Source organism: Ambystoma mexicanum, chromosome 6q, assembly GCF_040938575.1.
Source record: "Ambystoma mexicanum isolate Mex_15411 chromosome 6q, UKY_AmexF1_1, whole genome shotgun sequence".
In the NCBI taxonomy this organism is placed as follows: Eukaryota; Metazoa; Chordata; class Amphibia; order Caudata; family Ambystomatidae; genus Ambystoma; species Ambystoma mexicanum.
In genome coordinates this window covers 2,248,294-2,273,768 of record NC_090937.1, presented here as the reverse complement: position 1 = coordinate 2,273,768, position 25,475 = coordinate 2,248,294, and the positions used below count along the sequence as shown (strand labels likewise).

The 25,475-nt window shown below is 49.5% G+C and overlaps 1 protein-coding gene across 1 annotated transcript in view; it reads left to right on the top strand.

Moving 5' to 3' along the window:
* NCBP1 (nuclear cap binding protein subunit 1) overlaps nucleotides 1-25,475 on the top strand; it is a 1,187,216-nt gene that overhangs the window by 182,660 nt on the left and 979,081 nt on the right. The window contains exon 8 of the mRNA XM_069630359.1: nucleotides 7,234-7,449. Coding sequence (XP_069486460.1) covers nucleotides 7,234-7,449 — 216 coding nt within the window. The remainder of the gene's footprint in view (nucleotides 1-7,233; nucleotides 7,450-25,475) is intronic.

Sequence of the window (25,475 nt, the reverse complement as noted above, 5' to 3'; positions counted from 1 at the left end):
GTCTGGGGTATGCTCCGGGTTTCGGGGCTAATGACCCGTGTGCCCTTTCCACCATAAACCCAGAAGACATCTCGTCTCTCCTAATAGTGTACGCAGAAGATCTTCCACCACTTTCTCCATTGATCCTTTAATTGCCCCCTCTGGGACACCAATTATACGGGATTATTTCTCCGTGATCTCGCTTCTAAGTCTTCACACTTAGATTTCACTGTTCCTAGCTCGATGGCCATCGTGGACACCGTTTTCTTTAGTGTCCATGTTGTCCTCCGCTCCTGAAATTCTGGTTTCTGCCTCCGTCATGCGTGCCATTGTTTTGTCGAGCTGTTTTAATATTTGAAACACTTGCCGTGATTCCATCCAGCTTGTCTGTAGTGCCGCAAATCCCTGCTGCATGGCCTGGAAAACCGCCTGAGGATCCATCATGGAGGCTGGGGGTGGTCTGCTCAACCTGTGCAAGCGTTTCCACTTCTCCCTCAGGCTTGGTGCATTGTGGTTGTATACTTGTCAATAGTTCCTTTGTTCCTTTCGGGGCCAAAGCTTTTGGGCATCGTTACGGATCTGAGAATTATATCGGTGCCCTATATTGCAGGGGTATGGAAGTAGAAAGCACGGAATAGGTCGCCGCTATATCCCGTGTTGCTATGTTCATCTAATATGGGCCTGATTGGTATTCACAGTAGAGTAGCATTCATGGCAGACCCTACCCACCATCAGGTTAATGTTCCGTGTATGGTGTTCCACTCATGTCGGGGTGATTTAGGATGATTGGGTCTAATTCTGCGTTTAACTTTGCCCATTGATTGTAATCCTGCTAGCCCAATGACTGTTGCCATACCCCTGAACCTGCTTTCTCCTCCCCCTGCCTCCTCTCTTCATCAACTCATGGCGTTGTCGGTTTCTCCAATCTTTTCCAACTGCTTCTCTCAACTATTCTTCCCTTCTCACCAAGTCTGGAAAGAAGTTTAAAAAGGATCTCTTGGCCTCCAACCCTGGTCTCCCTATTGCTGATACCTATACCAGCGCCTCTTCCAGACAGACCCTCACCGACATCCTCTTTGTTCCTTTGCCTGATCTATGGACCCCCCTCCCCCATATGATCTCTGTGCTGTCTCCTCTCCCATAAATGGTGGCACTCGCTGGGAAATCCTCATGGCTTCTTTTGACTCCTCCAGAGTCATCCTTAGTCTACCTAAATGGCACTGTCATGGTCCCCAGGCAAATCTCCTCCTCTTCGATAGGCGTTTCCCTCGCTTCATCAACTTCCTTTCTTCTCCGGCTGTCCCCTCCTCTCATTCCTTGGCTACCTTGCCCACTCTTCCCCCAACCCCCCTCTGCCCATCTTCTGGCTACCTCCACAACTCCGCAGGGCGTAACTCTGATTTGTACCCCTCCCCGGAAGGTCTTTAAGGCCGGCAACCTTCATCTTGCCACTCTCAACTCACGCTCTGCTGTCAAACACTCCTGACATCTGCCACCTCCTTGAAGAACTTGACCTTGACGTTCTTGGTCTTACAGAGACATGGTTCACGGCCAGCTCTGTCACGAGATTTGACACTCTCCTCCCTGATGGCTACAAGATTGTCTCCGCACCCAGATCCACTCGCTCTGGAGGGGGTGTAGCCTTAATCTTTCCTGAGTGGATTCCTGCCACTATAATTCCCACTCAGATCTACTCCTCTTTCGAATGCCTCGTCTGCAGGCTCTCAATCTCTCCTAGCCACTCTAACTGTTGCCACTCTACCGGCCCCCTGGTCAAATCACCTCTCTTCTCTGAGTGGGCTGACCTCTCCTCCTCTCTCCTGGCCTCAACCACTCAACTCCTCTTCCTTGGTGACCTCAACATTCACCTTGATTCTCCCTGTCCCTCAACATTGCTCTTTCGTGACCTCTGCGATTCCTTCTCTATCCTCCCATCTGGCCCAATGCACTCTGCAGGGCACACACTTGATGTCTTGATCTCCTCTATTCTCCCCCTATCTATCACTCTCTCCATTCCCCTCTCCTGGAGTGACCACTACTTCCTCTCTCTCCCCCCCCAAGCCTACCCTCCCCCACCCCCCCAACTCTGTCACCTACCTTCCTGGACATCCGGCCCATGAAGCGTGTCAGTCGAGGCTTTTGCTTCCACCTTCTCCACACCCTCTTCCTCTGGCTGACTCACACCCTGACACAGCCCTGTCTTCTCTCTATTCTTCTATTTCTGATACTCTTGATGTTCTTGCCCCTGTCATGAGGATCCGCCTGAAGTCCAAAGCCAAGTGCAATTCCTGGTATGACTCCGACCTAGCTACACTTAAACGTAGGTGTAGGGCGGCTGAGAGAAAATGGACGGATTCCTGCTCATCCACTGACAAACTGGCCTGTCCCCTTCTCCAAAGGCAATACCGTATCTGTCTGTACCAAGAAGAGTCCACATTCAAGCCCGTGTCTCTGCGGCATCTAACAGCTCTGCTGAACTCTTTAAAATTTGTAAGGAGCTGGCCAACCCTGCTGCAGTCTCTAGCCCTTCCCTTGCCTCTGTCAGGCTCTTTTCAATGCCCTGGCCTCACACTTTATCTAAAAAACCCAGGACATCCTGTCCACACTCTCCTCCACCCCCTCTCGTCTCCCTTCTCTGTCGGTCCTCACTGACCCTCCTCCAGCCACCCCCACCCTCCTTCTCTTCCTTTCCTCTCTTCTCCCCTGATGAGGTCGCTAGACAAGTCCGATCTATGAAAGCCTTGTCAAAACAGGTTCATCCCTGTTCCTCTAAAACTCTCCACATTGATGCCCTCGCTCCGGCCCTTGCCGACTTCTGCAACCACTCCTTTGCCTCAGGATCCTTCTCCTCCCCTCTTAAGCACTCCGTTGTGCATCCTCTCCTCAAGAAACCCACAGCGAATCCCTCTTGTCTGGCCAACTATCGCCCAATTTCTATTTCCCCCTTCTTAGGCAAACTCCTTGAAAAGCTGGCCATCTCTCAGCTAAACCTTCATTCTGATTCTGTTGGCTGTCTCCATGACCATCAGTCTGGCTTCAGATCTGGCAGAAGCACGGAAACTGCTCTCCTGAACATCCGTGAAAATCTGCTTTCCAACCTTGACTCTAGCATTCCCTCTGGTCTCATCCTACTTGATCTCTCCTCTGCCTTCGACACGGCCAACCATACCATCCTGCTCAACCATCTCCGGAATAACTTGGGCATCACCGATCAGCCTCTGGCCTGGCTGACCTCTTTCTTCGCTGATCGACCCTCCCAGGTCTAACTTGGGTCCTTCCTATCATCTGTCTTCCTCTCCACCTGTGGTGTTCCCCAGGGGTCTAGCCTCTCGCCCTGGCTTTTCAACCAATACCTGGCAACTCTCGCCCGCTGTATTGCATTTTCTGCTCAAACTTCCAGTGCTACGCAGACGACACAACTCCTTTTCAGGCTGTCCTCTGCCACCTCCTCCACCTCTCTCATCACTGATTGCCTAACTGCCATCCAAGATTGGTGTGCCGCCAACGATCTGTCTTAATGCCAGCAAGACAGAGATTCTCCTCATTGGCACACCATCACCTTCCTTTCCCCTCACTCTCTGGCCATCCTCCTATCCCCACCTGCGAGGCCAAGAACCTTGGTGTCACCTTTGATTCCACACTCCTTCTCTGCCCACATCGCTGATGTATCAAAGTCAAACCACCTACTGCACCTCCTCAGAGGTATTCTTCCTTTCCCCTCATTCCCCCAGAAGCTTACTGTCTCCCAAGCTCTGGTTCTCTTGAAGCTGGACTATTGCAACAGCCTCTTTCTTAATCTACCTGCCTCTACTCTCCGCCCTTTACATCTTATCCAGAACAGGACTGCGAGACTTGTCCTTGGCCTCAAGCCCTAGGATCGTATCTCTCCAGCTCTGAAATCTCTCCATTGGCTCCCTGCGGATGCAAGGATTAAATTCAAAACCCTCTGCATTGTCCACAAGGCTTTCTGGGGCCTGGGTCCAACATACCTTCAGCTATCACTCCGCAAATACCTCCCATCTCGAGCACTCCGCTCCTCTACCTCCAACTCCCTCAGGGTCAGTCGTTTCTCAAAGAAACAAGCTGGGGGTAGATCGGTCTTCGGCTGGGGCCTCCCTCTGGAACAGCCTCCCTGCCACTCCAAAACTTGAGGAGAACCATCTCTGGTTCCGGAAGCACCTCAAAACCTTCCCATTTGCTTCTGCCTTCTCCTGCCCTCTCCCCTGTTGATTCTGCTCTCCCTCTGCACCATGCACCTGGCCACCCTCTGTCCTCTGGGCCCAGGTACCTGCTCATCTTGCCTCCCTCACACACTGCCTTCGGGCCACCCCCTGCACTGGGGTCTGTATCTGTACCCATACAGCCCTCCCCTTTTCTTCTTGCACTTTCAGACCTACACAGCCTGATATATGGCATTTGTAATGCGCCTATACACAAGTGTTTCAAGGCGCGACCGGTGCGGGTTTATGGCCTGCTGCCATAAACCCAGCACTTGACACTTGCTGGCTGCACTCCTGTTTGTTGCCTTTTTATTATTTTATTCTTTTTTTTTTTCCTTCTCGCTCTGCACTCTCCTTTTGTTCCCCCTTCCATGCACTTCTCCCCCCTTCTCCCTCTACCCTGCACTTGCACGTTCTCAATGTCACTGGGCCTAGTAAGATCGTTGTGTGTTCTCCCCTGTTCCCTTTCCCTGCCTGGTTGCGCTCTGAAACACTTGTGTATGAGCGCGATAGAAATAAAATATCACACTCAATGACCGGGGGATTTGCTTCACCATGGTCCAGAGCGAGGGCATCCACGCCAACACCGCTAAGAGGGCCGCCGCAGCCTCACGCTATGCCGTTCCAGCCCCCTCACCAGAGTTGCCAAGAGGTGGTCTTTTTATAGTTCGATGCCCCTGCTGTATCGGAAAGGAAGTGCGAGGGGGGGCAGTGAGCAATCGTTTTCGCCCCAAAGCGTATGGGTTTGTTGTGGACACATGCGCCACCACGTCCATGGGTAGATGCAGCCCTGTCCAGTGCTGTTCGGTGGAGGATGGCTGTCTTTGCGGTCCCGCTTTCAAACCATAGATGCCGGGGTGGGGGAACCCACCCTGCTTCACTCCGCACCCGCCCCCACACACCGAAGTTCAGGGCGTGCGCGGACGGAGCGGAGATATGCCCGTTTGGGCGGATTGCCTACTTTTCTCCCTCGCCGCCTCCAGAGAGCCGCGGCACCGCCCATATGCCAAGCGGGGGCCGCGGCGACATGCGCCGATAGTGTGCACGCCTACCTGCGCCACGTCGGGCCGGGCGGCGTGGGGGTGATTCCTTCCTCCGAGTCGCTGCAGCGGCGTCACTGGTGGGGGTCTGTGGGCGCTTGACGATAGGAGCGCCCGCGACTCTCTTCCAAGATGGGAAGTGTAAGTCTTTCGGCCACTGCCTCTGCTCGAGTGATTCCGGCGCCGGGCTCCTCCCCTCAATCCCGGGCAAGCACGCCTCTCCACGCTCCGGTCAGAAACCGGGTCCACAAGTCATCCCCTGAACCTTTTTGGCCCTAACTTCGTATGGGCTATCTTGAGTCGAGGCTGCACGTTCCTTGTAAAAATCGTGCCGAACCGGAGTGGGCAAATGATTTATTTAGGCTTTGCAGCCCAGAACACAGCCGGAGCTTACACGGGAGCCGCCATTTCCTTCGTGCGCAACAGCGCCCCTCAGTAAAAATACATTTAACGTTAACATTTATTGTGTATGAAAGGAATTGTTCTATGGTACCAGCCCATCCTACGATTGAAGCCTGAATGCTCTGCTACACTACCGAGAGGCCCCCCCCCCCCCCCCCCCCCCCCCCCCCCAGCTCTGGATGCTGTGATCCTTGGACTCTGGATAGGTCTTTCTTTACACCCCTCACCAGAGGGCTGTGGAAAAACATCCCTAAAGCCTTCTGCTGTGCTTTGACGACAGATTGGGAACTCCTTATTGTTGACGCGTTAGAAAGACAAACCATGTACACAGCATGGCTGTATTTCTACCACAATTTTTTGTGTTGTGTAGGAAGGGGCAAGAAACGCCAGGTTAGGGTAAAGAGTGAAAACAAAACATTCCCACCACAAAGTATCTATGTAGAGCAGCGGTCTGTAACCGTGGCTCGCCAGATGTGTTGGATTACAACTCATGATCCATCACCATTGCCTTTTGTGGATAGGGTTGATGAATTGTCGTCCAAAACATCTGGAGAGCCAAAGGTTGCAAACCCATGGTATGGAGGATTTCTGTGGATTTGATGCTTCACTTTTTGGAAAACCTTTCATATCAAAATCATTATTGCTTTGTGATTTATTTTAATTCTTTTTTTTGTGGGGGGGTGTCGATAAACTAGATGGGAATATGGTTTTGGATTATATTGAAGTATTCAGCGAGCCAGCCATCCCTTTATGTTAAGAATTTAATCAAGGTACCCATGATAAACCAGGATTACAGGTAAGTAACTTCATTTTTTTCTGTTAGGGTGATTTTTCAAGTGTCGCCTGGTGCAGTCTTGGAACAACAAGCCTATGAGGTTATTCGTGTTTCCCAGCAAGTTGGACTGGCCTCTCAATGAAAAGCATGACCAAGGCAGCCTGGACTTCCACTCTTAGGTTGGAAGTGGGTTGGTGCTAATAGTGTATTTCCTATTGCATATAAAATTGCACCCTAATTACTGAAATATTAGGCCAAGTATTAAGCAGTCTCTACAGTCAAGGTAGCTACTTCAAAATGCAGGCCGAGTATGTATAAAAAAACAGCAGTGTCTGAAAGACGCGCACATTTAAGAAAAGTAGCATTCTATGTAATAGATGGGTAAAAGGCGAAGCTATTTTAGGAGTCGTAAAAGTGAGTGTAGAAATTGGAGTGCGCAGGTGTTTTCGTTATCTTTGAGCAGTTTCTTCTACTGATGAGATAATCTGAATGGATGGATATGTAGCAGTATATTTCCTTGATTTGTGAAGCAAAATTGCCGAATGAGCACTAGTACATAAAGCTCAGTAGTGGGTGTGTGTAGGGTAGGGCAGTCCTTCTGTTGATATTCAGCCCGGTGCTGTGAAAGGTGACCGGTATATGCTACCTTTGCAGTTTTGGCCATGGCGGACTAGAAGCTTAGTTCATGTTTATGTATGTCTTTGAAGTAATAGAATCGAGCTAGGTGCTGATAACATATTGATTTGTGAAGTGAAAACTACATTAAAAAAAAAGTTTGATCACTAAAGTAGCGTTGACAACATTTATTTGTTTTTAGTACTTGGACTGTCTCTGGGCTCAGATTCAGAAGTTGAAAAAGGATCGATGGCAAGAAAGGCACATCCTACGACCATACCTTGCCTTTGACAGCATCCTTTGTGAAGCACTACAGCACAATCTGCCTCCTTTCACTCCTCCACCTCATGCTGCAGGCTCTTCATACCCTATGCCTAGAGTTATCTTCAGAATGTTTGATTATACGGACGCGCCAGAGGTATGTGATGGGGATAAAACTTGCTGGTAATGTTGCTTTACTCCACGCATGTTCATATTTGTTTAGCCATGTGACTGTAAAATGACTGATTTCTGTGTGATGCGACTGTGCAATGGTTTTGCAAAGTCGTAATTGTCAACCCTGTGTGGCATGTAAACCACTTATTTGTTTTCAGCTGAACATACTTGAGTCATCACTGAACTCGCTCTTGGATACCATGTGTTTTAGCAGTAAGTTACTATGAGAAATATTAAACTCTTGTACCTATATTAACTAGGAAAACATTATTTTAGATCCGCATGTTCCTTGTGCTACACCATATACCTCCTAGAAGGTGAACTAAAAGTGTAAGGTTGATACTTTATTCGACAATATTCTTTTAATCTCAGTACAATATTTTTGTAGCTTCCTATTGGCAGGGAAGGAAGATTAACCTCTGTGTCGTGTGCTAATCTGGCCTTGTCCCATCTTGCTACAAGCCCCCCAAAACCTATTATCCACATCGCCCCTGGGAGACGTGGTAGCCACAGCTCTGACTGCAAGCAGAGGGTTGTGGATATCAAAATGGTAGTTGAGTAAGGTCATTTTTTACGTAGATTGTACATTTTTGGTAGATGAGAATGGAGAGGGTGTAAATAGGTGTAGATTTAGTTGGTGTGACACACAGTCGGGGTATCTTTTGTGGAAGTTGGAGCTTACTGGAAGCAGTAAGCAGTGTGGGAAGCAGTACATCCCAGTTTGGCGCAGGCCAGTTTGGCATGGCCTGTCTGGTGTGACCAGTCCGGCGCTGGCATCTTTTGGGCGCCAGCACATTTTGGCATGGCAGCATTTAAAAAAATAAAAATAAAATACAAAAAAATTAAATTAATGCTATCTCGAACCCTGGCTTGCAGGGATGTGAGACCGAAGAGCTAACCACTTGGCTATGGAGATCTGATCGGTTTCAACTGCACCAGTTACTTAAATTCATGTGGGTCATGAACGATTGTACAGCTTAATACAATTAACTGGTACAGAGAATTGTTGAGGGCTCTATTGCCTTGTGGTTAACTCATCAGTCACCCGACACTGTTAATTAAAATTGCGGCAAAGTGGCCAGTGTTGGGGAGAATTCTCAGAAATGTGCTAATTCCCTCCACCTTAGAGACCCCAGCAACTCTGTTCGATTTTGAGGAATTTTTTTTTTAACCTGGAGAGGGAGACCGTTTTTTTTCCCACTCATGTATTTTAATGTGACGTTTACCTTTCTTTTGGTTGTGGAGTCTGTCAAATTCCATAGGCATCTTTTACATTGTCACACAGAACCTTCAGTGCGGTGGCAAGGAAGTCTTTCAGATTTCCCCCAAAAGGTTTAACTACCTTCTCTGGGATAAACTGTTTCACAGAGCAGTAAAGTGAAATTGACTTTACTTACCATTAGATCTTTCTAGCCCCAGCAGACCCTATCTAACAATAGTGCTGGAGGGGTTACCTAGTATCCTTTGTCTAGTTTCTCATGTAACATTTTTTGTTACCCTTTTCGCACTGAATGGCTGGTGGCAGTGTTTTAGTTTGAACTACCATGGTGTGAATTTACTGCTGGCTGCGTTCACAGCTACAGTAAACCACCCACAGGAGCCATCTTTGTCAAAATGGCACCCGGTGTTCTTTTTCGCCATTTCTTTGTGGAAAGGTCCTTGAGATTTACTCTGCACGCCAAACCAGGTTTGGTCTTTGTTCATTTTGCCTTTGTCAGGATTCATGAGTGAAACCCGCCTCTGGCTCCAGAGTGTCTAGGGTAGGCAGGAAGTGAGGGAGGTTCCCGAAACTCCCTGTGCTTAGTCTCCTAGGAGACCCAAATGCACTCTGTGTTGATTGACCGGCTGACTGTCCGGCAAGGACTGCCACCCTGTTGGGTGATTGACAGCTAGGCTGGAATGAATGGGAGAAACCTGAATAAAAGGCGAGGTATTTGACTTGGAAGGCAGTTGACCACTGGACAAAGGAACCACTTCAACTCCTGGACCATTGGTTTGCCTGTCGACGCCCTGCTGCAGTGCCGAAACGCCAAGTTCGCATCGACCTACAAGCCCCTGCAAGGACTAATTCTCCCTTTGAGTTGGTGGGACGAACCAACTCCAAAGTAAGCCCACCTGGACATAATCTCGGAGCTGGTTGAATTTCCAGAGTTGGTGCTAGAAACTGTATAGCCAGGGAGAGGAACACCAGATTGTGTGCGTTGCTTTTAAGCTGGCCTAGAGCTTTTGGAAGATCCTTCGAACTCCCAAGAAGCTGGACTGACCATACCTGAGCCCCCTCAACAGAGTGTGGTACCCCAGAAGCAAGGAAAGTCAATCTTAACAGCCAGGAACCGCGGTTTTGCTATTTGCAGTAGACGCAAGGAGCTCAAACATGAACAGCCACTGAAAGTTAAGTTTGCTGGTTGCGAGTTTGGACCGTCCCAAGTGCATTGCAGGAGTCCCCCGACATCCTCCCTCTTGTCCCCACGACTGAGGCCCAGGAACAGTGAGACCTGCAGAGCTGCACAGGAACAGAGTCATCTGCTGCATCTTTTCATATTTTTTTTTTTAAACTTTATTTAATGATTGTGGTACATGACATTGCAGCAATATTACATTTTGTATACATCCATAACAGCGACATTCAATTTGGTTATGTAACAAGGTGCGCGGTGTTACTGATTAAACACATTGCTGGGCTGTTACTGGCCGAGTCCGCTTCGCATAGGTACATTCTAAACGGGCCCCAAATGTCTTTCGGCTTACATGAGTTCGGGAGTGACATTATGTAGTTTTCTTCACATGCATTCACATACATCAAGTCCTTAAAGTGGCTCACTTTTGGTGCCTGTGCACTCTTCCATTTTTTGCAGTATGCATTTTTTCGCCACCACGCATGCAATATTAAAGAGCCTTCTAATTACCTCCGACTGAATATCCCCAAACAGATATTTTTGTGGTGTGAGGTCTGCCGGTATCTGGGTTACTTCCTCTAGGATATTCACGACCTCCCCAGAATACACATGCGAGGGCAGCTCCAGTACATGTGCATCGAATCCGCCTGCTCTGCCCCTCATTTCTGACACCCACCGGGACTGTTATTTGTGAATTTCGCAATTTTTTGGGGGGTGTAGTGTAGCTTGTTAAACACTTTAAATTGGATCAGCCGAAGGCCTGCGTTCATGGACACCCTCTTGGTCAATTCACAGTACCTCTCCCAGGCTCTGTTATGGTAGCACCCAGATTCATTTCCCAGGAGGACTTTATCTTGTTCACCGATGGAGTGTTGGCCTGCACAGCCATGTATAGCCCCGAGACACTGGTTCCCGACCGGGTCAACAGGATCACCAGGCACTGGTGTGGTGGGGGTTCGTCTGGGAACATTGGCCACCTAGCCTTGAAAGCCATTCTCATTCTATAGTATTGTAATATCATCAATTGGTCACTTCCATCCCTGTTTTGAACTCTTCCACCGTTACAAATTTGCCGTTAGGGAATATGTCTTTCATTTTAAATTCTTCCCCTGGGTGCCATTTTTGCTGTATATCTGGATCATATGTGGGTGCGATACCGGGGGAAGTTCCAGAACGGGGCCTCGGCATAGTAAGGTGTCTCCAACCCGAGCCTACAGTAAAGTTTGGACCATGCTTTCGCTGTTGTACTGACTGGGTCAAATGGACACTCATCTCTGTGTTTATCTTTGAAAATGATTGTCCTTAAGTCGTTTGGGCGTGCAGCGTACTTTTCTAAACAAATGTGGGGTGAGGTGTCCTGTTCATCATACCAGTGCTTAACGAACTGGGCCTGTGCCACTAGATGATACAATTCAAAGTCAGGAGCTGCTATGCCACCTTTGTTATAAGGTTCCCCCCCCCCCCACCGCACCAGACGAACTCCACCGCCATGGATCTGAGTGTCAAAGAACCGCCTACCAGGCCATATCGGAACGTTGGTAAATATATATAGCGCCTTGGGAAGAATGACAATTTTCAATATAGCTACCCGGCCAATAAGTGAAATGGGAAGTTTCGCCCGGAAGCTTAGTTTCATGGAAATTGTGTTCAATAGAGTCGTGATTGTTCGAGAGTTAAGACGTTCTGTCTCCCGACACGATAACCCCTAGGTATCTTATTTTGTCCGTGGACCATTGTAGGCCGTGCAAGTTGTTTGGACATCTAGTAGCGGGGGTCAGGGGAAAGATTTCAGATTTAGAGTTGTTATTTTTTTGTCCCGAGTATTCTACGAATTTATGCACTGCCTCTATCACTGGCCCCAAATGTGTCTGGTTCTCGGATGTATAATAGGGCGTCATCCGCATATAGTGATATTATTGGGTCAGGCCCGCCATCCATATGCCCCTCTGTCCCTGGTGCTCCCTAATTGCTGCTGCGATTGGTTCCATAGTAAGGCGACCAGTATGGGGGAGAACGGGCAGCCCTATCTTGTACCCCTAACCAGCTCGAACCATTCTGACATGATGCAGTTGGTGAATACCTTGGCTCATGGGTTAGTGTAGAATACCTTAACACACTTTAGGACGTATGGGCCTAGTCCAAACCTCTCAAGCACCATGAACGGGTATGTCCATGATGCAGAGTCAAATGCCGTTTCGGCATCTGGAGACACGACCACCGCCTGTGCTTCTGGCTTAATCTGGGCCATGACACCAAATAACCTGCGTAGATTCAGTGCCGTCGACCTGGTGGGGATAAATCCGCATTGGTCTGGGTGTACCAACCCTGGCATGTTAGGCAGGAGTCTAGTGGCCAGAATCTTTGAAAATAACTTAGCATCGCAGTTTATAAGGGATAGGGGCCGGAAGGAGGACATCTTATTGGGGGGTCGCCTGGGCTTAGGGAGTAACGTTATTATGGCCTCTCTCATGGACGTTGGAATGTGTTCCTACTTCTATGGCCTCCTCCCATACGGACAGCATTAGCGGGGCGAGCTCCTCACTGAGCTCCTTATATAAATCAACCCCCAGTCCGTCTTAGCCGGGAGCCTTTCCGTTGGCTAGTGATTTAATCGCTTCCTTTATTTCCTCAACCGTCAGGGGCTGGTCTAGCAGCAGTTTATTTTCTGTTGTCCGCATCGGGAGCGTGGTAGTATCTAAGTATTCACTGATGTCCTGGGGGGGGGGTTCAGATCATGATTGGCATGTAGTTCTGTATAAAAAAGGGAGAATTCTCTATTTATGCCCTCCTCACTTGTTACCGTGCCGTCAGCCGCTACTATGCTGGAAATCGTAGTGTGGCATCTCTCTGCTTTCAGTAGGTTAGCTAGGGTGCGACCCGCCCTGTTCCCTTCGCCATACCGGCGTGCTCTGGCTGGAGTAGCCATATACAGCAATTCCCTGGTAGCTAGTTTATTAAATTCTTGTAGGTTACTATTAATGTCTGCAAGGGTGCTGTCCTCATGCAGGGATGTGTATCGTTGTTCGAACTCCCCCAGCCGTCTCTCTCCGCCAGTTCCCCCCTGACGGCCTTCAACAGCCCCATGGATTTGGAAATCGGAATCCCCCCTCACCGATGCCTTAAATGTCTCCCATATAATTGCAGGGCTATTGACTGAGTTTTTATTAGTTTCAAGGAAAAATTCAACATCGGTGTGCAATTACTCTGCCACTGCAGGGTCCTTAAGGATGTTGGGAGGCATTCTCCATCTCCTGACCGGGGGCCTAAGGTTTCCTAGAGTCCTGTCTAACAGGATAGGGAGTGGTCTGGCAGGGTGCAGGGGAAATATTTCGCTATTGTCAACTTGGTTCATGAGAGATGCGGACACCAGCCAGTAATCTATGCAGGATTCGGTGTCATGCACCGAGGAGTAAAAGGAATATTGTCTTTTTTGGGGGTGCAGTGTCCTCCAGGCATCTACCAGTATTAGTTGCATTATGATTTACTGTAAAGTACTAGCTGTTTTTGAGGGATTCCTGTGTTTGGAGCGGACTAGGGTACTGTCTAATATGGTATTGAAATCTCCCCCCCTCCACAGTACGTGCTTGCTTCCAGAGAAGCCAACCTCTTGCATTACATTTGTGTAGAAGTCAGGGTCGTCCACGTTTGGACCATACGTGTTCATCAATATCAGGTCTTCCCCCCGCAATACTCCCCCCTGCCCCCCCCCCCCCCAGACACACACTATTACGTAGCGTCCCAGAGGGTCTATTTTACTTCTCTTAAATTGGAATCCAAGGGATGGGTGAATTCAGACAAGTACACCTCAAGCCTGTGAAGAGTATTCTGTATAGTATCTATGCTTACCCCACCCTTTCAAGAACTCGGTATTAACCTTCTGGAGAGCATGCGTTTCTTGTAACATGACAATCTGAAGATGAGTAATATAGGCTCCCACCTTGTTCAATTTGGCTCGGTTGTCCAGACCACGGACGTTCCACGTTAAGTTTTAATCTAAGCCCTTGGGCCGTCCTAACGGGGTTAGCCATGCTGCGTCCCTTAACTTGCTGTTACTCAGGAGAGTTCCATGTGTTGCAAGGTCCCCACGATTTTTAACTAGTAGGACTCCTTCAACTGTCCCAAATCCTCAACTCCTCCCCCCGCCCTCCTCGCACTGCTCAACCGAGCTGAACATCCTGTGATAGTTTGTTCCCCCACCCACATCACCCCCAACTTGACGATGCTGCCCTGTCCGTCTATTTTGCAGTTTTTTTTTTCCCTGATCGATAGAGAGCCCACAATCTTCCTCTAAGCAAAAAGGGAGTTTATTTCCCCCCCCCCCCCCGCCCCCCGTTCCTGGTTTGTCCCCCTGCGGATGTTTTATTCCGGTTAGTCCACTGAATCTGGTATCTCATCTCCAGGCTGTGGTCTGGCATTCTGGTTGACTGTCCGGTCTCTGGGAGGCAATGGGATGGAGGCCTTTATGTATGTCATGGCTTCTGTGGGGTTTTAAAAAAACAAATGAGCTCTTCCACCATGTTGGATTCTCATTTTCGCTGGGAAGATGAGGGTGTACGGTACGTTACGTATTTGCAATTGTTTTTTAACCAGTTCATAGGACCACCTCTGCCTGTATGCCAGTGGAGAAGTCCGGATATATGAATTCTGTTATGTTCAAAATGTAGAGTGCCTTTCTCTCTGGACAGTCGGAGTATCAAGTCCCTACGTCTGTAGTTAAGGAGACGTGTATTATGGTGCGGGGAGGTGCCCCAGGCTTCGGCACTGGTGCCAACGTATGGTGGGCCCTCTCTACAAGGAAATGTTCGGAGAAGGAATCTGCTCCCAGGATATTTCTCAGCAGGTTTTCCACTTGTCTCTCCATATCGCCTTTGCCGATCGCAATCCCAACAATTCGGATATTGTTCCTTTGAGATCTTGACTCTAAGTCTTCGCACTTATTTTGAGTTTTTCGTAGCTCTGTCTGGAGGTGGGCTATGTCACGACCATGCTGTGCGATTGTATCTTCGTTCGTGCTTATCCTGCTCTCGGCTTCTATGATGCACACGCTCTCCTTCTCCACTTGAGCCTTCAGGGACCCAATTGTTGTGACTGTCGGCCAGCTTGACATTGACTGCCATAAAACCATTCTGAACCAGTGTCGCCAGGCGGTCCAGGGGATCTTCCCCTTGTTTGTTGTCCTGTGTGTCCTGTGGCTCCCCCTCGGCCGCCCTGTGTGGCTGGGAGCTGGCAAAGGTGTCCATCGGGCCAGTCTACCCCCCCCCCCCCCACCCCCACCCCCTCCCCCTCTGTACCTTTCCTGTGTGTGTCCCATGTGATGTTGTGTTCAAGGTCAGGCAAAAGGGCGGGTGATGTGGAAGCGTTTGGCCTACTTCGCACCCTCCTCCCCCCCCCGGGTGTTTAGGCTATTTATTTGTGCTTTGTACAGGGTCCGGATTTTCGCCGGCGGGTCCCGAAAAGTTTGATCACATAGACTGCCCCCACACAGCTTTCAGCAGGGTGTCCCTCCTGCACCACTCCAGGATTGGTGGGGTCCTACTCAGCAAAAGCCGCCCAGTTCTGCCAGTGTATGCCAGGATGTTAGCAGTGCGCTCGTTACCACACCTCGTATGTAGTAATATGTTCTGCGAGCCTCGCCAAGCGCCAGGGTGGGGGGGACGCAACCTTCTGCGTCCCCTCAGCAGTGGCAACCCCACGAGAGCAGCCTCAGCGGTCTCCAGCCGAATTATATACAGTGTGCACCCGGCGTTGTTCACTCAATTTAGTACTGGCAACAGTCCCTGATAGCTGGCACAGAGCTTTCCTCTGCTCTCTCCCGGGGGTTATGGCATGGCACTGGTGGTGGTCGTTGTGGGTGAGGGCCTGCCCGCCCCGCTGCACTTGAGGTGGGGGGGTGTGTGACGCTGCTCCCCCGCATGTCTCCGCGTTGCTTCCTTGAACTCTTCTCAATCCGCCAGCCCGGGAGTCACAGGGGCTGGTCTGACGGCGGCTGCAGTGCCGCGCGTATGACGGCCGTGAGAGCCGTGGGAGGACCCTCAGTTGTTCAATCGGCCTTCCGCATTACTCTCCCGATGGAAGCAGCTGCAAGTGCTGGTGTTCTGTCTGCGGTCCCCTCCGCACCCCAATCCGAGGGTGGCCGTGGTTTCCTCCGCTTTTCAGGCAACACTGCAAGTTCACTGCTGCGCCACTCCCCCACTGCGACCCGCTCTGCCTGGCGTGCCTCCGGCACACAGTGGATATTCTGTGGAGCCGGCGGGCGGCCGCGTAGGCACCTCAAGTCTGCCAAAATGCCTTCAGGCTGATATCACGAGTTTTCTGTGGCGTGATTCCTCAATTTTTTCGAGTGTTTGTTCCGAAGGTACTCCGCCGCCAGACTTCACCTCTCACGGACGGTTAGAACGGTGCTGAAAGGATTAATTTGAAATAGGATTAATTCTTGAGCCGGAGCTCTCCACTCAGTCAGCCATATTCGTTGTGCGCAACAGCGCCCCCCCTGCATCTTTTCATCTTTAAAGGTACTGTAAAAGTGAACTTACCTCTTACTGTAGTGCTTGCCACTTCTGAAACTCACAAGTCTAATCAGCTTTTGGCCATACATTTGATTCTTCTTTTTATCAAAGACTCCCAAGAACTTGTGCAAAGGCTTTTCCATTTACTTACCAGAAGTGCTTCATCCTATACAAGACTTTTGCCCATTGACTTTGGCTTAGCCTATTGAACCGAAGGACTCTTCTAGGAAAATCTAAAAGTAGTTGCCTGCTTAAGAATATTTGTGGTCTGTTATAATCTTTTGGCTTTTACCAACTTAAGAGTATTCTAAATGCCAACAGTAGGATATTAATGTCCCCAGCACCCTAGTTATTGAAGTCACCTGTGGGTCATCCCGAAACGGTCTTCACTGATTCAGAAACTAGTGTACAGTATTGAAGTATGTGTGCTATTCTATTGCTCCTTTCTGAAGGCTTTATAACTGACTGATTAATAATTGTTTATGCAAGAAACCTTGTGTAAGTTTATTTGAATACCTGTAACTGTGAATCTTTAACTCCACTACAGTTCACATTTTTCCCTCTTGAGATAAGCCTGGCTGCTCAACACGCTACCAAAACTGTGTAGTGCAAGCTTATACCAAAGGTTGGGTTGCCTATACCTGTAGTAAGAGTTGTGTGTAGTGGTCCCAGAGGGTACTGCATAAAACACTTTGCCTAACAGCTGCGCCAAACACAAAACTGCTCCTCCGGCGGAACGTCTGCATCAAATCGGCCCGCACCGAACTGGCGGCGCCGAATGTCCGGCTCCACGCGAGAAGGGTGAGTAACGAGGCTGTTCAGGGTATCCTAGTTTTGGTGGCGAAGTGGGTGGCTGGTGTGTTGGAGAGGGCCAGGGAGGGAAGAGGGCAGGAGGAGATTGGAAGGGTTGGCTAATTCCCTGCAGATTTTGAAAAGTTCAGTCGTGGTGTTGGCTGATACTTGTGCCTGAGTGGGTCCTTTTCTTGGCACGGATGAAGTCGGTACTGCCTTTGGAGCAGGAAAGTTTATCAGTGGGTGATCCCGAAGTTTGCCATTCCTTTCCGCCGCTCTGTACTTTCATTTCTGGGCTGCAATATTGGAGCCATACCACACTTAAAGGTGGGTTTCAGGCAGATCCTCATGACTGGGGCGAGAATGTCAAGAGTGTTAATGACAGGTGGCAGTTGCTGAGAGCAGTGTCAATGGTAGAGTATGAGTTAGGAAGGGGAATAAAGGTGGAATTGAAGGCAGCAGCTGATGCACGTTTCATTGGACAGATTTTCAAGAATGAGGTTGGCATGGTTTTAGGCGGTGCGGCCAGCAGGCCAAAGGACCCAGGTGGGAGGCGATGAGAGAGGGGTGGACAGAGGTGATGCAAGAGTGAGGCCAGAGTGGATGAGGGCATCCAGCGAAGTGGGTTGGACCAGAATGGAGAATGATGGAGGTGCAGAGGTCAATGAAAAGAGTAGAGTCCAATTGAAATCGCCCAACAGGAGTAGATTGGAGGAGTTTGAAAGTAACAAGGGGCAGAAATCGGCCCATTCAGAGAGGAAGTTGTGCCTGGAGTTTGGTAAAAGATAGCAATGATCAAGGTGGGGGAGGGAGAGATGGCCAACTTGCATACTAGGCTCTCAAAGGAAGAGTAGAGCTCGGTGGCTAAGATGGAACCCACTCAGGAAGATTAAGTCAACCCCATTGCCAGCACAGCGAGGCTTGGAAATGATCTTGAAGCAGTCTGGTAGGAGAGGGTCAAAAGCAGTGACTGAGCTGGCATCGAACCATGTCTCGGTAAGGGCAAGAATGTCGAGGTCAGTGCCTTCACGAAGGAGGCAGATGTCAGCAGAGTGTTGGCTGAGTGGGCGTGAAGTTTCCAAGTGGTGACGGTCTCTGCCTTTAAAGGTTTTCTGAGGTGGCGTACAGGGGCGTGGTACTGGGGACAGAGTGGTAGGGGGAGAGGCAGGAGAAGGAAGAAAGTTGATGGGTGGCAGGATCCGGGTAAAGAGAAGGTTGGCTTGTGGACCCTGAACCAGGATAATGCCAGTGTGGTAGTCAATGATGCAGCGTGATGAGAATAAGGCAGCCAAGAGAACCTCCCACTTGGTGCCACCATTAATGGGAGATGTGAAGAGGGTAGAGAAGATTTTTTTTAAAATGGATCACAAATGAATGCAGTGCGCAAGTTGGCAGCAGGATGGAAAAAGGAGGAAGCGCAACTTGAAATGAATGAACCTTTGTAGTGAAGAAAATAGGCAGTTGAGGGAGAAAAAGATCGAATAGGATTGGCCCAGAATATGGTTCAGGAGATAGGTGGAGGAGGCAATAGGACAGTTCAACCATCACTCAAAATTGCAAGGGAGTTTGGAGGTGCGGTGGGCCAAGTTTGTGCATGAGCAAGAAGTGTACAGGAGGCTGCAGCATTGTTTGTGGAGAGGCACGAAGGCAGGGGCCCAGCCAGACAGACAGTAGCCTCACTCAAGGGGCCTTGGGAGAAGGGGCCAGTTTACTGCCTGCCGGCCACAGGATTGGCTATTCACAGCAGGCCTGCACAATCCGAGGGGCAGCTGGCCGCCCTGATGGTGGCTCCTCTACACAAGGATGTGTCGGCCATTTTGGAGTGGGGAATCCCAGTGTATTTTTAAATGGCTTCGTATTCGGCTGTGATCCTTCAAACACACAGGCTAATCATGTGCACATCAAAGTAAGGCGATAAGGTCCCCAGCAATAAAGGCTCACGGAGTGCAGTAGTTTGGGCAGATCAGTTTCTTTTCTGCTGTCTCTGGCGTCTAGTCTGTTGGGGAATTCTCATGTATGTGCCAATTCCCTTCATCCTTGGAGACCCCCAGCTCTGTTGCTGGGGAATTCTTTTATTTGAACCCTGGAGTGTGAGACCTTTTTCTCACTGGTGTTTTCTACCTGATTTGGATTTTGTTTCCACTGTTTTTTGAGTGACAAACTCAATAGACATCTGCGTTTTGTATGGTGATGCACAGCACCTTCAGTGCAGTGTCACAGATGCATCCTTTTTAGATTTCTCATAAGGTTTAACTACCTTTTCTTGTGTGAACTACAGTTCCCAAGGATAGTAAAGTGAAATTGACTTTTTCTTTGTAGGTCCAGCACACACCATCTTATCTTGGGTGCTGGAGGGGATGGGGGGGGGGGTTACCTAGTAGCCCCTTATCCTATTCTCTCATGTAACATTTTTGTTACCCTCACTACTTTAAATGGCTGGCAGTGGCTTTTTCCTACTGTTGTGCTTTTCTGCCGCAGGCTGAACCCTCCGCTGCGGTACAGCACCCATGGATGGCAAATGGCCCTTGTCTTCTCTTTTCACCATTTTCTGTTTGTGAGGTCTTTCTTGGGTTTTACTCTGTGCGTTGAGATGGATTTGAGCCCTTTGTTTGGCTTGCCTTTGGCGGGCTTCAGCCCTGAAGTCTGCCCCTGGCTTCAGTGTGTTTGGAAGGACAGAATGTGAGGGAGGGTCCCGAAACTCCCCCTGTCCTTTGTCTCTAGGAATGCCTGAATGCAACTAGTCCTGATTGGCTGGCTGGCTGGCTGTTTTTATTTTTTTTACATTTTTTTTTTAAGCCCGTAGCTGCCGATGACCTCCCAAATACCACTGCAGGAGCCCTTCAGACGTCCTCCCTCTTGTCCCCACTCTTCTTCAAACAAGAGGTACTGTTTAGGGTAGGGGTACTTAACTCATTGCCGTGCTCTTCTCAGTTGGGAATTGCATTGGCTGTGATTTCAACTCTTCTCACAGGCTTACAAGTGATTTTTCTAAAGACTCTAACTTTGCAAGACTTTAATCTAAGATGTTAATCAGATCCATGGACTGAGTCCCAAATGACGTTGGTCGGCCTGGCCCCCTGAAGACTCTTCTAGTCCATTGACGTTACTATGAGTCCCTCATAGGTGGCAGCTTGTTGTATACTGTTACTGCTGGGAAAGTCTGATCTAGATTTCATTGAAAGATATAGTTGTCCTCAAATACTGACAAGCTGTCTAACATTTTTCCTTCCCTAAGCTTTCCTTTCTGCAACCTCAATCTTCAAAGTATACTAGTGAGATCTATAAATGCCATTACTGTCCTTGAGATTGAAGTCAACTCAGGGTGTAGGAATTGTGCAAGACGCATATCCAAAGATTATCCATTAAGTTTTGTTTCTGGAAAGGAATTTTGAAGTATATTTACATTGTTTCAATAAATTAGCTTTTTTAAAGGACGCTTATTTAAAAATTTGTTAAATAACTAATTGTAACCTTGAGTTAGTTACTTGGCTACTTGTATTTATGGATTTAATTTGTACAGCTCACAACAACCCCTCTTGAGATCGGCCTGGCTGCTCAGTCACACTACCAACTTGTGTAGTACAGACCTATACCGAAAGGTGGGTTACCTAACACCAAGCAGATAAATGTTGTGTAACTGCACCAATTGTTAACTAACATAGTCTGGGCTTTCTGCATGCTACTGCTGCCTTTCCTGATCTGCTGGGCCAAGCCTTCCAAGCTGTTAGTTTTCCGGGCTGTTTCCTGGGGCTTCCTGCCAGTTTACCAGCTTGTTACTGGAAGGCGCTGCAGCCAGGATAGGTATTGGGACATCCTGGTTTGTCCCTTGCTACCTCTGCTCGGAACGTTTATTGCTGAGCTACCACCCTTCCTTGGATGGATGGATACCTCTGTCCTCTGGGGCCATGCTCCTGCCCGGCACAGTTCGACGTCAGCAGGCTCCAGCAGGTGCTCGGCCTGCAAGGGGCTCTTCCCTATGTCTCATCAAGCTCCCTGCCGCCCTTGCCACGCTGGGAGACCTGTACCGCGTGGAGTGCGCTTACAACGCACTCTGAAGAACAGGTTAGCCCGGTGGATGGGACTCTTTGGAAGCCAGAGGACTCAAAGGAATTTGCCAGGACAAGTCAGGCCCAATATAGGGGCACTGTTTTCATCCGCACAGAGCGGGAAGGACCTCTTGGGTTCTTGTTCCAGTGCAGGTACCAAGGCTACTACAGCTACTGGCCACCAGGCCGAGGGGTCGCTAGATCCTACCGGTGACTACGATAAGGGGCCACAAGGCTCGATTACCGGGTCTACCCCTGAGGGGCCACGCCCTACTACCAGACAGGTGTCCGAGTGGGTGCCTGTACGCAACACTTACCCTGCATAAGTGACTCCCTTCCCAGAAAGCATAGGAGCAGGAGGGACCTTTCAGGTCCTGGTACCAGTGCAACTACCAAGGCTGCTTCAGCTACTGGCCGTCAGACCGGGGGGAGGGAGGGTCGCCAGATCCTACCGGACACTGCGTGGAAGGGCCGCAAGGGTCTATTGCCGGGTCTATGCCCGAAGGGCTATGCCCCAGTACCGGACTAATGTCTGAGGGGGGGGGGGTGCCTGTACGCACCACGTACCCTGCCAAAGCTGTTCCTTCTCCTAGGGAGCGGGAGGGTCCTTGCAGGTCCTGGGACAAGGACTTTTCAGGTCTTGGTACCAAGGCTGCTTGCTTCAGCTCCAAGCAATCAGGCTGAGGGGGTCGCAAAATTCTACAGGCGACTGCGCTGGAGAGCCGCAAGGTTCAATTACTGGGTCTACACCCTAAGGGCTACGCCCCAGTACTGAATAGATGTCCAAGGGGGCGCCTGTACCCACCACACACCCTGCAAAGTTGTCTCCGTCCAGGAGGCACAGGCAGCGGAGGGACCTTCCAGGTCCCTGAACCAGTGCAGGTACCGAGGTTGCTACTACAGCTACCGGCCGCAAGGCCGAGGGGTCGTGAGATCCTACTGGTGACTGAGCGGAGGGGCTGCAAGTTTCTTTTACCTGGGTAAGGTTTGAAGGGCTACCCTAGTCCCAGCAGACGTCCAAGGGGGTGCCTGTACGCAGCACTACTGGCAGCATTGCCAGAGGCAATCCACAAACAGGCCCCGTCCTGAGGTGCAGGGTAGGCCTCCACCTCGACCGCCAGGTGTCTTGGAAGAGGCAGGCCCCAACGTGGCAAGCACCACGACACAGGCACGCAGCCCGACAAAATGGCCACCGGGCCAGAAAAAATGGTGGCTCCGACACCATCCCCCTTTGGGGAACAGGTAGGGGAACAAGTTTCCAGGTGGAATAGTCTTCACTAAGTATGTGGCCCAGGGCATACCCTTAATCGTTGCAGTGATGATTGTCCCCACAGACGGTAAGGCAGAGTGGGTTCAGGCCGCAGAACCCTCCGGCTCTGCACCCATGCCCGCGCCTCCACCCGCTGCACTGGCCTGTGAATACTAGTTTTATTGAAAAGCCATCACCCTCCGGGACATATTCCCTCCGGTTCTGTCGCTAGCACCCACGGCCACTCCACCCTTGGTTCCAGTGCCTCCGGCTCCCATGCACCTCCAGCTGCCTATGCCAATACCCACAACACTGGCTCCCGCGCCTCCAACGGCCTCGTTCTCGGCAGAACGCTTGGGTCAGCACGTCACAGCTGAACCCCATTTGGCGCAGCCTAACAGGTGCCCTGATGCCAAGTTGAGGCAGCGGAAGGGGGCCCCCTTACTGTTGGCACTCACAGCCACACTCGGTAGGGCTGGCAGCGGCCAAAAAATAGTTGCATGGAGCCTTGCGTGGCGCGCATTGACACCTCAGGTGCTGCTGTTTGCACCGCTACTGTCAGGAGAAACACTACCGGGCTACGGGTGACCAAATTCAACAGACACCCAGGAACGCATACTGGATCTTCCCTTAGGGGAGGGGAAAGGCCCGTTCCATTCCACTACGGATTTGGAACTTGATAAGAGGAGGAACAGTCACCAGACTGCTGAATCCTTATCCATCCTCACTAAAGCCACAAAGGGCATAGCCAGACGCGAGTCCATGCTGGCGCACGAGGTTCACGGATCCTTGGATCCTCCATGCAGTGTCCACGGGCTTCTTCCTACCGATCCCTCTTCCGCCTCTCTCCTCCCCTACGCTCCCACAGATTCGGACAATAACTTTATGGACGGAAATTAGCTTGCATGGACAGGCTGGCAGTGGAGGAAGGCCCGGCCTCCCAGCGGGTTACGGTCGCCTATTCAGATTTTCGCCATACATTGGTTCCCCCAGCGCATATTGCAGAGACTGCATGTGCTCCCTGGATCTGAATGATGCTTACCTTCACATACCTATCGGCAAGACCATCTGTCTTTTCGTAGGTCAGGATCATGGGGGTGGGGACGGAACTGGAAAATTAAGTGTTTCCTGGCACAGATGCCTGACCCAGACAGGGATACTGGTTCTGCTATGTGGCAGTGAGCTTTAATGCATGTGGCTCTATGGTTAATGAACAGTTCAGATTTTCCACACAAGTTACAGAAAGTCATAATTCTATTGAAGACAGAGGCGAAGCTTTTCTCTCAACTTTACTTATCAAAGAGCATCAATAAACAAATGCAAAAAAAACGAATCTCCATCAGTTTTGAGTTTTTTTGTAGTCATTAATATTTGTCGTTTTAAACATGTGACTTTAATAAACCAGTAGTCTGAGGCAATCCCGAATAACTCCTGTCTACCATCTTATAAACTGCTTTCTTTTGCTGGCCCTTTCAAACCAGCATTCCCACTGGTAAATGCTGCTGAACTGAACTCTTGTACAAAGCGTTATGATCATGTTGGCTTGTTATCCGCCATGGAACATGCAACACAATCATATTTCAATCCCTTGTTCTTATTTGGTCGGGTAATCGAACATATGAATGAGTCCAAACGTATCACTTTTCAATCATGACAATACTTTAACCCCTTAAACTGCCAAGGGTTCTTCCCACATCTAGGCAGTCATAACGCCACCAAAGAATCCTAGTTGGCTGCATGGCGGTGAGAGAAAATAACCAAAAAGGGGGCAAATTGTGTTTTTTTTCAGAAAATGCCAATAAAATGATGTACAAAGAAGCCTGTTTTTTTTTCCTTGTAAGAACTAGGAAAAAAGGGTTTGCTGTGCTGAATTCGCAGTTTTCCAGGCTCTCAAGAACAGGTTGAGTGGAAACAAAAAAAACATTTTTATATGGTTGCCATCAGTTTTGTGAGAGGTAGGCAAGTTTTGCCCTTTTTTTTCCCCAATATGACATGCGTGGACAGAATCGAAGAGGAGGGTAGGAAAGCTGAATGGTAAGACGGGCATACATTTCTGAAAAGTAGACAAAATTCCAGGTTTAGGAAGGTGTGATTTAACGCAGGTCAGGCAAAAACTATGTAGGGAAAACTCCCATAGTTTGGGGAAAAATGACAGATAAAAAAGGCATGTGGTGGACATGGTTGTCCTTGTAAGGCAATGCCCTGCTACATTCCACCAACTCTTCCAGTTAGGAAATTACACATTTTTTTGTAATGTTTCAAAAAACAAGCAATACCACATGCCAAAAACAGAGGCATGGTACACTGGATTTTTATGCTTATGGCCTAAACAAACTTTCTTAGAATGCGTAAATAAGGAAAACAAATGTGGTGAGGAATGGCACGCGTACATAAAGAGCACAGGCAGACCTTTTGAAAGTTGGGTGACTTGTGCAGGTTCCAAAAGTGTATAGTGCCTAAAGCAGCGACTAAATGTAGGTCACATTTGGGAAATGAAAGGGTTGTGTGACAAGGTGCAGCAACAAATGGATGAAAATGTTTTGAAAACCAAGAGAACACAGCAAATGTCCTACCTTCCCGCGTTCTCACAGGTTCCCCAAAAAAACGGTACCTCTCGTGTGTGGGTGCACCTAACTGGGCGCAAAGGAAAAAGGGCTAAAACATTGGTAACCCCAATTGTTTCGGCAGTGCAGATTTTGTGGGATTTTGCTCTTGTGGACAACCTACAGATTTGGGCCTGGGGTGTTGTAGCCTCCAAGGAAAAACAGGGAACCCCATACATTTCCGGAAAGACATCCGTGGGAATCCAGAGGTCTGTCTTGGGCGAATCGCCCCAGAATTTATTACCCACAAGCCCTGGCAGTCCCAAATTTAGGAAAAAAAACACAAGTTTGAGATTTTCCCATCTGGAAACTACTGAAACACGCCGCCAACACGTGTGCTACCTTCACACATTCCCACAGGTGTCTGGATGAAAACAGTACCTCACATGTGTGGGTGCACCTACCTGGGCAGAAGAG